Raw genomic sequence first — 15,427 nt, 5'->3', positions numbered from 1 at the left:
TGGAAAAGATTTTTTGCCGTAAATCGACGTTTTCTCAAAAACGACTGGACCGATTTCTAAAATTTAAAAGCCATTGGATTTATCTCGATGAGGACTAGCGTTTATCAATTTTGCGCGACGATCAGCCAAGCCGTTTCTTTGTAAATAGCAGAAATATGAAAAATTTTTCGTCCACGTTTCAGCCCGCAATTCTGAATCAATTTTGAAAATTCAAAAACCGTTCGAAAGATATTGATTGGGAATCGACCTGATTAGTTTTTGGTAAAGATCGGCCGGGCTGTTTTCTTGTAATAAAGTGTTAAAAAAAAATTTCGACTATGTTTATTATTATTTTTTTAGACGGTAGATACCATAGTCTTATAGAGCATACTAAAATATTAGGGCCTTCGACAAGTCGTTTAATTTTAAAAATTCTTCGAAGTTTGCAAAAGTTAGTATCGTTTTTTGGCATTTGCCAAAATTAGACCTTTCATCGATGTTTGTTTAAAAACGTCTGAACCGATTTCAGAAATTTAAAAACCATTCGATGTATCCCAATGAGTACTATCGTTTGTCAGTTTTGTGCGACGATCTGCCAAGCCGTTTCTTTGTAGTTTGAAAAAAAAGTGTTAAACTTTTCGTCCAGATTTAGGCTTATACTACCGAATCAATTTAAAAAAAATCAAAACTGTTCGAAAGATATTAATTGGGAATGATACTGATTAGTCTTGGGTGAAAATCTACCGAGCCGTTCTTGTAATTAATTGTTGAAAAAAACTTTTTTTGGCAATATATATCATGGTCTTATAGAACTTACTGAAATATTACGGCCTTACGACAAGTAACTTAATTTTAAAAATTCATCAAACTTAGAGAAAATGAGTAGTTTTTTTTGACGTTTTTTAAAATTAACATTAGACGATTTACTTGGTATAACGATAGAGTAGTGTTCGTTCATTTTCAATGATATGTGATAAATCGATTCAAAATACTTTTAATCACTCATAAATTAATTTATATTTTATTGATTAAGCCGATCATTTACACATATCGGAAAGTTCATGTAACTTGCCTCAAGGCAAAATACCAATACCAACTAATTATAAATATTTGTGTATATATTATACATAGATAAATAAGTGATATTATAGTATTTTGGTATAAACCATATAAAATATATATTATATGTGGTGATAATTCTATGCATTTTTTCGGAAATGGTTGAATATAGGTGGCTTTTATGATGATTTACCTTAGAACTTGATTCGTGCAGACTATGACCGGCTGCTGCGCGCTGTCAGCCCCGTCTTTAACCTGAAGAACGCAATGCACCCACAACCAGTCGCCCGTGCGCCTCTGCATCCGTAGCAGCAGAATACACGATCGATCCTGTTCCGACTGCGTTACTAATAATAAAATATAAAATTAAAGAATTATTATTACGAATTATATATTATATTATATAAGAAATATTTCTACACTGCGGATGCATGATGTGTGCAAACAAAAGAATCTAATTTTCATGATAGTTGAAAATCTACTTACAGCAACATTATTTGATAAATCAGGTGTGTTCAAATTAAATATGTATAAGGGCATTTGATACTCTTAAATGTGCAATAATTATAAGAAAGCACTTCCTACCATATATTTTCGTGACCTACATTCCCACCGCGGTCTATGAGGCCGCGCTGCAATGAAAGCTATGACAAATGTAAAACATACAAATAAATTAATATCTGATTTATAACATATCTTTTTTGTGGTATTGGAATAACAACATATAGTTAGAATCTATATTTGTTCGTAAAAAACGCTAATTATTTTGTGAGATCATGAGCAATTTCATAGTTAGTTACTTAGAGCAGATAGGGTAGAGCGGGGCTTCCGCGGGTAAAAAAGGTCCGCGGGTAAAAAGGTCCACCGCCGATAACTCAAAAACCAGTGAAACTGAGAAACTGAGAATTTAACAACAATGTTTGAAGAAGAGAGACACACATTTTCACAATGATATTTGTTTAATATTTATTTTTGGGATGTAATTGGTTTGGTTTTTACAATATAATTGCTCAAAGTCAAATTGAACCTTTGTGTCTCGCCCTACCCTAATTTATTTCAGATGAAACTATATATGATGAAACATATACAAATATAGTTAAACGAAGTAATTATAAAATGCTATTATCGTACATGCTCTTTTCTACATTGCAATAGGCGTTGCAATATCAATATGTTTAACTAATTGAAATTTGGTATAATGTTAGTCTTATATATATATATATATATATATATATATATATATATATATTTCAAAGTAACTAGCAGCCCATTCGTCGAAATAAAAAAGGTATAAAGTATAAAAACTTTTATTTATACGTTTCGACACAAGATGCGTGTCATCATTCAGCAACACAGGACAAAAACACTCAACAAAAATTTATTTTAAAAAATTAAACTTAATAACATATTAGAGAAAAAAACATTTTTTAGAAAAAATTATGAATAACTAAAAGATTTGAAAACTAATTTGACTAAAAGTTATGAAATACATCATTGTGAAGCGAGAAACACGCCCATACCGAGCATCTAGATTCGACTGAATTGACTGAATTTTTTTTAAAAAATGTTTTTTTCTCTAATATGTTATTAAGTTTAATTTTTTAAAATAAATTTTTGTTGAGTGTTTTTGTCCTGTGTTGCTGAATGATGACACGCATCTTGTGTCGAAACGTATAAATAAAAGTTTTTATACTTTATACCTTTTTTATTTCGACGAATGGGCTGCTAGTTACTTTGAAATATGTTTCAACGTCGAAAAAACTATCAAGATATATATATATATATATATATATATATATAATATGAGTGATATTTAGCTTACTCAATCTATGCTTCGACTGCGCTTCTCTGGCGATTTCCCAATGAAGTAGTTGATACCATGATGCTCCTTGCAGTTCACTTCTTGTGAATCCCAAATAGAATTCACCACTATTCACAAAATATCAATATACATATCGACGTACTTTATATATTTTCAAATGTTATATTAAAAATATTTATATAAAAATCTAACACGTCACAAATATCTTTCATCATTTAGCTATTAATATTTATAAAAAAGCAGTCTTTGTTTCGAACATTGTTTGTTTGTAATATAAATAATTTAATTCACTGTGTTAAATAAAAATATTTGAACAGATAAAAATCCAGAAATTTAATATTTGTTGAAAATATTTTTAATAGGTGAAAAAAGGTTATTTTAATTTTTGAATTATCTTCATTTTATATAGGTAATAGGTAAATTAAAAACTTATTTTTAGCTTCGAATTAATAATAAATAATTCAATTAATTTAATGATAGTGCAAAATCCTAAACAGTATAAAAAAAACAAATTTTTGACAGCAGGAATAAGTTAATAAAAGCGAATGTTTTCTTGAGAAATCTCGATCTTCTGCCGCCACTTTTTCACACCGTTACCAATAATTCTAATCGGTTAATCCGTTCTCTTAAACCGAGCGGGCGTTTTTCTTCGCTATCTCCGAAGTATGATATACGGTCAGACCTGCCTTTTTCGAACACTAACTCTTCACACTATCAGTATGAGTTTAATGTGGATGTTCCCGCGAAAACATGGACGAAAAATTGTGTTCGATCAAGCATACATGCATTTTTACAAGATGTTCCAAAATTTTCAGAAAATGTTTAAATGTGGCTAATCAAAAATTGTTTAAATATTTTTTTTATCATTTGTATAACTTTTCTACGGCAAGTTAATAAAGCATTACAATAATTAAATGTTCTTTTGTTATTGTTATAAATCCACAATTATCATAATTCGTGATCGTGTGAATCTTTTTTTTTAAGTTCGGTAACGCGCTGTTAAATTTTGAAACTCGGTCTCAACAATGATTGTTATAGTAAAATGTTTAATCAAATGATAGTTTTTAATTAATCAAAATAAGATTCAGATACATCAAACGAAAACATGTATGATATAAATACAATTAACACGTTCCAGTAAGGTACAAAAAATGCTAGTCATTTTAATTTTAAATTGGCTGTTATATCCCAACTGTGATTAAACACCATTTGTAAGGGTAGACAGATTATAATCTAACTATTATAATCTGATTACTATAACTAAGGGTATAGTATTATATATAACGATAAAATTTTAATTTCATTTAATTATCATTATCATTATCAAGGTTGTCAAATATCTCCCTTCCGCCTTTTTGTATTATAAACCAAGAGCAAAAAAGCGGAAGGGAGATATTTGACAACCTAATATTTTAATCGTTATACGATGAATGCTATAGTATTCATGTCAATCTCCATCGCAATGAAAATGAATGCTATAGCATTCCCGTCCGTGTATGTGTTAATCTATGATAATTTTAAAAATATAATTTATATTTTAATTTATATGAAAGAATAATATGTTGAGACTGAAAATATAGATTTTATATGTTTGTCAAAGTTGTAGAAATGTAGAAATGCATATTAATAAATTCTAATTTTCAAACTATTTTAATCAGTCATAAACATATAAAAATTATAATAATTATTTAGACGACTCATATGTAGAGTTTGTATTGTAAAGAATAGGACACTTCAAACTTCATCATGCGAAAGTATATCAAGAAATTGACATACAACGATGTATACAAAATCAACGAGATCTCTATCGAATCGCTTACGTTTAGCAATCAATCGTTACAGACGGAATGCCGGTACAGGTATTTCCTACTGTGTCTATTTTTTTTATTTTGTAACTGAGATATCCTAGAGATTACGTCGAGAAATAATATTAGATTGGGGAAAAATAATCAATTACTTTTTAAAACCAGCTTTATGCAAATAGCATAAGACTGTTTTATGCTTAACATTATCGAAGAAGAATCCATGAAAGAATTCTCTTTCTGTGGACTTTCATTATTAACACCTTGCAGCTCATAACTGAATGGACCATACAAATTCAGCAAATGAATTTAGTGCGCAAAATGTCACCTTGAAATCGGGTATAAATTTAAAACTGTTAAATCGATACTTGATGGTTCTATTCTTCTCCAAGTGTAAATTTATTATTATTCTTTACAATATATATGCCGTCGACCTTAGGTACGTTTTGAACTTGAGTGAAAAATTAACAGATCACATGCGTTCTCCCATTCGATCAGGACATAAATATATATTTGTATCATTATGATTGAACGTTAATTTTGTTAAACTTACTTTTTATCTACGTGAAGCACTTTCATATCCATTGTATGTATTGTAGTAAATACGTTTGTAGCGCCATGTACTACACATTCCCTAGTCTCCGGCATGGCAACAGGCGAACAAGTGGCTAAAAACACGGGTTCGTTTCTACTACACAAAGACAGAAACGATAAAAAGTGCCCTTGTACTAGAACTATCTGCAAATAAAAAAGTCATAGCTTTATTTTATATTAATTCATGCATTGCCCCAATAAATCCAATAATGTTCGTTTAAGGAGCACAACTAGTGTGAAATTTTGAAAAAATCGATTTTTGTTCTTTTTATATTTCGGTAGATTACACCTTTAAAAATAACATATTAAAATTTCAAATCGATATCTCAAATAGTTTTTGAGTTACAGCCATTTAAAAAGTATACATATAGCATATAGTACAACGATCATTTTATCTTTAAACGCGTTTTTCTCGAAACAGCATTTTCCGAATTTGCTGCAGTGATTACTCAAAAACGAATGATCCGATCAATATCAAATTTTTTTTACATGTTCTGTATATAGTTCTTCGTAAAATGAACTATCGATTTTTTGATCGGATCAAAAATCGAAATTTGGCAGTCGAAAAACGACAAAATTTTGGGTAAAATTCGACTTTTTTTTAAAAACGCCGCCATTTTGTCAATTTTTGATTAATTTTTTTTTATCGTACTTCATTTTACAGACAATATTATCTAGCTTAACGAGATTTTTTTTTTTTATTTCATCCACGTAGAAGGCCGGAATCACAGCAGCAGTTAAGGGCCTTTTTTTGTCGCGCCGTTGAAGATCGACGATAACTTAAAAAATATTTAATTTTTTTCTTCAAAAAAATTTACTATGTATTCTTAAAGCATGTATAAATATATTTCTAAAATTTTGAAATGATTGATAGAGTAGTTTTTTTAATATAAATTCCCAAAAATCACCTTTTTTTAGGCGGTTACACTAGTTGTGCCCCTTATAAATTTTCTATTGGTTTTATATATCTCAAATTCGAATAATCGCTACGAAATCATTATTTAAGTATCTGGTCTTTCTTTTTTATTTAAAACATTTTTATATTCTTACTTTTTGATCCCCGAATCTCATTTGCCGTCTTGCGTTCCTAGATACATTCATTCTACATAGAAACATCTTTCGCTCGCCTTCCGCTATGCTGCCCGGTCTATGCCCGGAGTTTGGCGAACTAACGCGCTCCTGGCCAGGCAAAATGCCCGGATTACTTTGCGTCTGGGCCAGTGCACTGTGCCCTAATTCCGCCTGAATCATCTGATGGTCCTGTTTATCTATAATATCGTAAACGCTGTCTCCGTGTATAAGTAAATCCTCCTGCAATAGAAGAATGCGCAATAGTTTGTTAAAGTGGTTTTAATAACTCGTTTTTTTAAAGACTAATTTTTGATTTCCCGTAGGGTAAGTTATTGTAATGGGCCGAAAATCGGAATTGAAAATTTTTACATTTCTCGACATTTTGAAGGTTTCTGAACATTTTGGCATACCTCAGAAAAAATGGATGTGTGTGTGTGTGTGTGTATGGATACAAATTTCCAGTCACGTTTTAGGGCGCACGGATCAACCGATTTGAATGGTTCAAAAAACATTCGATTCCTATTGATAGGGAAAAGAGCTGATTAGTTTTTGGCAAAGGCAGGCCCAGCCATTTCGAAGATACGGAGCTAAATATGTAAAAAATGGCAGTTTTTGAGAGAACTAAGCGTCCGATTTAAATGATTCAAAAAACTTTCTGCTTGTCTTAACAAAATAATTGATTTTGGAAAAAAAATTTTGTTGCGATTTTTTTTTTTTAGATTTTTGTATACGAAAATTTCATATTTTATTTTTAATTCTGACTATAGTTTTAATATACTTTACAAATAATTTCAACTCTGCAATTCAGTTTATATAATTCTTATAAATATTAGACAATGCTACAATATTTATAATAATCTATTTGAAAACATTCAGTATTCCTCGAACATTTCGTTACGGTACGGGAAGTTCCAGCAATTTGCCTTAAGGCACGATGCCATAATTGCCTCAAGACAGAATTCCACTTACAGCTAGTTGATATTGATATACAGTGGGTGGTACCCCGGCATACGAATTTAATTCGTTCCAAACTACGCTCGTATGTCGAAGCAATTTTTCTCATGTAAATACTTTGAGATGCCATTAATTCTTTCCATCATAGTGTTTTTTAACTTCCCGTAGGGTAAGTTATAGTAATCGCAAAAAAATCGAAAATAAAAATTTTTATATATCTTTACGTTTCAAAACCTTCTGAACATTCTGGCATACCTTAGAAAAAATTGATATATGTGTGTGTGTGTATGTGTGTGTATGTGCATGTATGTGTGTGTGTGCGAATACAAATTTTTTTGTCGACGATTTCGGGAACACGGATGAAGCGATTTGAATAATTCAAAAAACATTCGATTCGTATTGATAAGGAGACGTGCTGATTAGTTTTTGGCGAAGGCAGGTCTATCCGTTCCAAAGATATGGGGCAAAAAGTGCCAAAAACGGTAACTCAGTTTTTAAGAGAACGGAGCATTCGATTTGAATAATTCAAAAAACATTTTACTTGTATTGACAAGTTGAAGAACTGATTTTCATGAAGGCAGGTCTAGCGGTTTTGGAGATCTAGTAAAAAAAGTAAAAAATAATGCCATTTGGCGGTCAGAAATGATCATTAGACATATGCACATCAAATTACCAGAAATTTTATAGAGATTTTAACAATATTAATAAATTTTGTTTACAATCCTATGGGCTCCGTATCAATGTTTATCCGTTGGACGGCGACGCGGCGCTTACGCGCTTCGATATTTTGTCTCTATGCAGTTAAAGCAGTACGATTGCTTTGAAAAAAAGTTCAGAATTTCCAAAACACTTCAAAATAAATTTTTCTTCAAAAAGTCTATTTTTTTCAAAAAAAGTTAATTTTTGTCAAAAATTTATAGTTTCTCAAAAATCTAATTTTTTCAGAGTAATTTTTTTTCAAAAATGTTAATCTTTTTAAAAACAATTTTTTTTTGGTACGGGAAGTTCCAGCAATTTGCCTTAAGGCACGATGCCATGCGCCCCACTAGTTGGTTTTTTAAATATTTGTTTTCTTGTCATTCATCATGATATTGCAGAAATGAGTTAGACATGTCGTTCCAACAACTTCTATTCTCGAGTTGCCCTAATGCAACTTTTTCGGGGTGATTTTTATCCACAAAGTTTTAGATCTTAAACAGCTTCTTATGAATTATTGTACTGAATTATTGTAACTCTTTCTGTTTAAACACAGTACATATCTATGATGTGTTACACTCGTACATCTTTGCTTTCCTCATATTTTTCAATAATTTCACTTTAATTCAATAGACAATGCCCTTTTCTTTGGACCCATGGTTATAAAAGTGATTAAATTTTTCTAATTGTACAAAAAACGCGAACACACTTATATTAGTGTACAATCACTATTAATGTATGGTCAAAATTTGAAACATTAATATAATCCTCAATTTATTCGCGTGGGTAAATCGTTATTACACAACTGACGATTTTTTCATATTTTCACTTTGCTATTAACATTTTTTTAGAAAACTCGCTCAAATCTCGTATCTCAAATTTTGCTCGTAGGTCGAACAAACGAATTGCTTCTTTGGCGGCTTGTACCTCAAACGCAAAACCCTCGTAAGTCGGGGTACCACTGCATTTTTAAATTATAATTCAAATATTGAACGATTGATAATATCATTTATTTAATATTAAATTTAGCTAGACCAGCTTTTCTATATGTATCGACCCACACAGATAAATTTTATGCGTACAATCTATATCATTCGGGCTGTAATATTAAAAAACCTTCCCTTGCGCTGTAGCGGATTATTTTAAAGTTTTTGTAAAGCCTGTACACCAGCGAATCACAAGAGAAATAATATATTCTATTCCTAAATTATATATGTATATATATTTCTAAATAAAATTGAAGTCTCACCATCGAATGTCCCAGATATTCCGCTGCGTTGTCCGATATATAGAGAAGTTTCCCATTTTGTGTCATCATCATTAAAAATCCACTCAGTGCCTAAGGCAGAGAAAATGGGTTACAAGTTAACTAAACTTCTGTAAAGTTTGATAGTTTTGTGAAAATATTGTTTGAGCTATTTGAAGTAATTTTGTTTAAAGTTTAAAGTGAACACTTTTACAATTCAATTGAGATGAATCTAAAAATCCATTATGGCTATATAAACGTTTTATACATATTTATACTAATATACAAAAATGTTTGTTATTCAAAATCATACCTTCAATGTAACTGGATATGTAGCGCTATTATTAAAAAAGAATCATTGAATTTTGAAATGTATAAAATGATATTTTGCATTATATATATATATATATATATATATATACATTTATCTTGTCATCTACTTTGATAATACATCTTCAGACAAAGAAGTTTTGATTTAAAAAATTTGAATAAATCTTAATTATCTGATTTGCTGATTTTTTCTGAACTAAATTTTCTTGCTATATATGAATTAGGTAATTTACATTAGTATAAAAATTACGGTATGGACTTCTATTAAACATGACTTCGTGAAAATTGTACTTACAATTTGTATAAAAACAATAATACTTACTTTTGAAAATCCGATATTGTGAGTGGTAGAATTGTGTGTTCCAACATCGTATCTTTGGAAAACTGAAACATAAAATACATTATTAACAAATAACTACTTTTTTTCTTAAATTTGTATACTAAAATGCTACGATTAGAAATTATAGCTCGTATACTGCTCAATTCTTGAACCGATATAATTTTCGAGCAGTATTCATGCTTTAAAACCTTAATATAATTGTTTCTGTCATGGTGTTTACTAATGTCGTTTTTAAACATGATTGTGCTCAAGTATAAACATGTTTATCATAGTGGACATTACTGTAAATAAACAGTTTCGCATTGTATGATCTTCGGTCTAATTAGATACGGCAGTGTCAAATTAACAAAATTCCTTTTAAAGGAAATCATGAAACCAATTGCAAGGAACGTTAAAGAATTTATAAATGAATTGCTTGTTATTAAAAAAAGCGAAATCGATTGTTTTCAAAAATAATATAAATTATTATAAATTAGATCTAAAAATCAATTTCTGGTACCAATTAACACCAGCAGTGGTACAGAAAAATTTGACAGCTTTATAGCCCCAATTTAAATTATTTATTTTTTAAGTTGTAGGATTTAGGACGATTTCTGTTTTCATTACACAAAATAGAGACGATCAAAAATTCAAAATATGTGCCGTCTACAACCTCAGGACGGTAGTGACATGCATAAAATTTAAACTAGTTGGTTTGGTATTTAGCCTTGAGGCAAGTTACATGAACTTCCCGAAATGTGTAAATAATCGACTTAAATGTGTAAATAATATACTTCATTAATCCTACTTTAAAAAAAAACGATAATAATTTTAGTAAACTTTGACGAATTTTTTAAAATTAAACTACTTGTTGTAAGGCCGTAATATTACAGTAAGTTCTATAAGACCATGATGTATATCGCCAAAAAAAGTTCCATGAAAAACGGCTTAATTTTTTTTTAACAGTTAATTACAAGAAAACGGCTCGGTAGATTTTCACCTAAAGTTAATCAGCATCATTCCCAACTAATATCTTTCGAACAGTTTTTGATATTTTAAATCGGTTCGGTAGGATGAGCTTAAATGTCGACGAAAATTTAACACTTTTTTTCAACAGTTAATTACAAGAAAACGGCTCGGTAGATTTTCACCTAAAATTAATCAGCATCATTCCCAACTAATATCTTTCGAACAGTTTTTGATATTTTAAAATCGGTTCGGTAGGATGAGCTTAAATGTCGACGAAAATTTAACACTTTTTTCAACAGTTAATTACAAGAAAATGGCTCGCTAGATTTTCACCTAAAATTAATCAGTACCATTCCCAACTAATATCTTTCGAACAGTTTTTGATATTTTAAAATCGGTTCGATAGGATGAGCTTAAATGTCGACGAAAATTTAACACTTTTTTTCAACAGTTAATTACAAGAAAACGGCTCGGTAGATTTTCACCTAAAATTAATCAGCATCATTCCCAACTAATATCTTTCGAACAGTTTTTGATTTTTCAAAATCGGTTCGGTAGGATGAGCTTAAATGTCGACGAAAATTTAACACTTTTTTTCAACAGTTAATTACAAGAAAACGGCTCGGTAGATTTTCACCTAAAATTAATCAGCATCATTCCCAACTAATATCTTTCGAACAGTTTTTGATATTTCAAAATCGGTTCGGTAGGATGAGCTTAAATGTCGACGAAAATTTAACACTTTTTTTCAACAGTTAATTACAAGAAAACGGCTCGGTAGATTTTCACCTAAAATTAATCAGTATCATTCCCAACTAATATCTTTCGAACAGTTTTTGATTTTTTAAAATCGGTTCGGTAGGATGAGCTTAAATGTCGACGAAAATTTAACACTTTTTTTCAACAGTTAATTACAAGAAAACGGCTCGGTAGATTTTCACCTAAAATTAATCAGCATCATTCCCAACTAATATCTTTCGAACAGTTTTTGATATTTTAAAATCGGTTCGGTAGGATGAGCTTAATGTCTACGAAAATTTAACACTTTTTTTCAACAGTTAATTACAAGAAAACGGCTCGGTAGATTTTCACCTAAAATTAATCAGTATCATTCCCAACTAATATCTTTCGAACAGTTTTTGATTTTTTAAAATCGGTTCGGTAGGATGAGCTTAAATATGTACGAAAAGTTTTTTCGAATTACAAAGAAACGGCTTGTCAGATCGTTGCACAAGACTGACAAACGATAGTCCTCACCGAAATACATCAAATGGCTTTTAAATTTCTAAAATCGGTTCAGGCGTTTTTGAGAAAACGTCGATCAAAAGTCTAATTTTGACAAATGCCAAAAAGACCATACTGATTTTTGCAAACTTTGACGAATTTTTAAAGCTGAACCAGTTGTCGTAGCGCCGTAATATTTTAGTATGATCTAGAAGACTATGGTATCTATCGTCAAAAAAATAATCATAAAAATCGTCGAAATTTTTTTTTTAAAAAACTTTATTACAAGAAAACGGCCGGCCGATCTCTACCAAAAACTAATCAGCACGAATCCCAACCAATATCTTTCGAACGGTTTTTGAATTTTCAAAATCGATTCAGAATTGCGGGCTAAAACGTAGACGAAAAATTTTTCACTTTTCTGCCATTTATAAAGAAACGGCTTGGCCGATCGTCGCACAAAACTGACAAACAATAGTTCTCGTCGAGATACATCGAATGGCTTTTAAATTTTTGAAATCGACCCAGCCGTTTTCGAGAAAACGTCGATTTACGGCAAAAAAATCTGTTGGTGCACACGCACACAACACACATACACACACACACACACACACACACACACACACACACACATACTTTTTCAAATTTGGTCTCATTCGATTCAGAATGGCTTGAAACGTCGAGAAAACATAAAATTAGCGAATCGGATTTTTTGATGAAAACATAAACTTCTCCTTCGGGAAGTTAACAATAGATACAAACACCCAAAATGGTTTATATCTTAATGACTGAATGCGATAATGGAAACGTGTTCGAACAAACATACTTCATGTTTCTCTCTTTGGACCCTATCTCAAATCTCTCAAATTAGTATTGTTCGGCTGTAATGACGACAATTAATTGTAGAAAAACTAAAATGGGTAGAATTTCAACATGATGATAATACGAAGCATACGTTGAAAGTAACAAAATATCATTTATTGTGGTTCAAATCCAGCAATGACATATTAGATTTCTGAGATCAATCTTTTTATTTTGAAATAATATATTAATCAATATCAATCAATAACTAGTTGTGTGTGGCATCGTGCCTTAAGGCAAATTGCTGGAACTTCCCTTACCGTAACGAAATATATTCGAGAAGTATTAAATGTTTTCACATAGATTATTATAAATACTGTAACATGAACTAATATTTATAAGAGTTATATTAACTGAATTACAAAGTTACAATTATTTATTTAAAGTATATAAGTGAGCTTTAGATTTTTAGCCAAAATAAAATTAAAATCTGAATTATTTTCGATATACAAAAAAAAAATTGAAATATTTTTTTTCCAAAGCAATTTATTTGTCAAAACAAGCAGAAAGTTTTTTGAATCATTCAAATCAGATGCTTAATTCTCTCAAAAATTATTTGAGTGCTATTTTTGCACATTTAGCTCGGTATCTCCGAAACGGCTGGACATGCCTTCGCCAAAATCTAATCATCACTTCTTTCCGTCATTACGAATTAACAAAAAACAATTAAATATAATTTTCTTTAAAGACGTTAAAATATTTTGCAAGCGATGTATTTACTTTTATTGTGAGAACACATTATGCTCTGTATTATTGAAAAATGAATTAATTAAAAAAATTAAATTAAAATATAATTTTGTTTAATGACGTTAAAATATTTTGCAAGTGATGTATTTAGTTTTATAACAAAATATTCTTGTGACATTTACCAAGAATTCATTTCACTATTGGTGATACAGGCTCTAATATTTTGTAATATAATTTATAAAGTTTATGTAAGAAATTAGTAAAACACATATAGCAAGAATATATAAATTGACACCATTCGTATTGTCGCGATAATATGGAAATGCCACTGTATGTAAACATTAAACATATTTAAATAAAATGTAAAATGAGAGTAGCGTAATATATTACATCCAGCATATTTCAATTATATTCTTGGTAAATATGACGTAAAAGTAAATAAAACGAAGTATTTGTTATGGATTTGTATATGAAAATGCTAAATGAGTAGAGGTACCTGTAAAATATGCAGAATATATGAGAACTGATTTCAGATGAGGCTACTTTGCATGATGCTTAATAAAATAAATAAACATAATGTAATTATTATCATTAAAAAAAACGATACAAAGTTATTTAGGAATTCAACGAGCATAAGTACAAGTCAACTACAAACTTTCCGATCTGAAATATATAACAGCGCTGAGAAATATTTGATGATTTATCTCTGTCATCAAACTCTATCGAAATCGTTAAAAATCTCTGTCTATTGTTCAGTGCCCTGTCTTGAATCATATATATCTCAAAATCATGAGAATGATATGTAATTTTTTTTTCGATATCCTACGTCTAACTTTTATGAACAGGGACATGTAGTCTTTGACCTGTTTGATTACTAATGCATATAGTGCGATTGTGACGGTTAGATAATATTACATTTCTATAAAGAGAATTCGAACAGCTCAAAACTAAAACAAGTTTCGCACTAATTATTGGTATGTCAGATTTATGAGCTAAACTAGTGGAGCATTGCATCGTGTATTAAGGCTAATTGCTGGATTTGTCGTACCAAAAATTAAAATTTTTAAAAAAGCTTTAACTTTGGAAAAAAATAGTTCTGTGAGAGTTTTGAAAATTTTGAAAAATTGACTTTTTTTAATTGAAATATTTTGAAATTTCTGAAATTGTTGAACTTTTTTAAGTAATGCTTTAGCTGCGTAGATACGAAATATCGTAAACATTGGTACGGAACCCATAGTAATGTAAACAAAATTTGTACTTATTATTAAAATCTCTATAAGTTATCATTTTTGACCGCCAAACAGCATTTTTTTTACTATTTCGTTGGATCTCTGAAACCACTAGACCTGCCTTGCCAAAAATTTAATCAGTTCTTCATTCAAATCAGACAATCCGTTGTCTCAAAAACTGAAGTTCCTTTTTTGGCACTTTTTGTCCCATATCTTCGAAACGGCTGGACTGCTTTCGCCAAAAAACTAATCAGTTCCAATCTTCAATAGAGGAAACGAATGTTTTTTGAATTATCCAAATCGGTTGATCCGTATTCCCGAAATCGTCGTCGATTCCTTTTCTAAGGAATGCCAAAATGTTTGCAGAAGATATGCAAAAAATTTCATTTTCGATTTTTTTGCGATACTACACAACAACCCTACGTGAAGTTAAAATGATTTCATAAAGAATTTAAAGAAAAAAAAATGTTTTTTCTATCTTGTGTTATATTTTATTATAGGTTTTGTTTAACTGTTTATATTTTATCGTGTTACATATTATTATTATTAACGACAATAAAAAGCGTTATAAACTATTTTGGTGTT

At 30.1% G+C, this 15,427-nt stretch overlaps 1 protein-coding gene across 1 annotated transcript in view; it reads right to left on the bottom strand.

Annotated features, from left to right (window-relative positions):
- Positions 1–15,427, bottom strand: part of LOC113374851 (neuronal PAS domain-containing protein 4-like) — a 29,029-nt gene that overhangs the window by 9,557 nt on the left and 4,045 nt on the right. Inside the window, exons 2-8 of the mRNA XM_026614815.1 lie at positions 9,864–9,937; positions 9,222–9,316; positions 6,488–6,577; positions 6,307–6,424; positions 5,216–5,400; positions 2,861–2,967; positions 1,232–1,385 (exon numbers count right to left, since the gene is read on the bottom strand). Coding sequence (XP_026470600.1) covers positions 1,232–1,385; positions 2,861–2,967; positions 5,216–5,400; positions 6,307–6,424; positions 6,488–6,577; positions 9,222–9,316; positions 9,864–9,937 — 823 coding nt within the window. The remainder of the gene's footprint in view (positions 1–1,231; positions 1,386–2,860; positions 2,968–5,215; positions 5,401–6,306; positions 6,425–6,487; positions 6,578–9,221; positions 9,317–9,863; positions 9,938–15,427) is intronic.

This window comes from Ctenocephalides felis, unplaced genomic scaffold, assembly GCF_003426905.1.
Source record: "Ctenocephalides felis isolate EL2017-DRISC unplaced genomic scaffold, ASM342690v1 CF-g0.4_SCAFFOLD_01886, whole genome shotgun sequence".
NCBI classification, from domain to species: domain Eukaryota; kingdom Metazoa; phylum Arthropoda; class Insecta; order Siphonaptera; family Pulicidae; genus Ctenocephalides; species Ctenocephalides felis.
The sequence above is the reverse complement of the archived record's forward strand: the minus strand, read 5'-3'. Positions and strand labels throughout refer to the sequence as shown.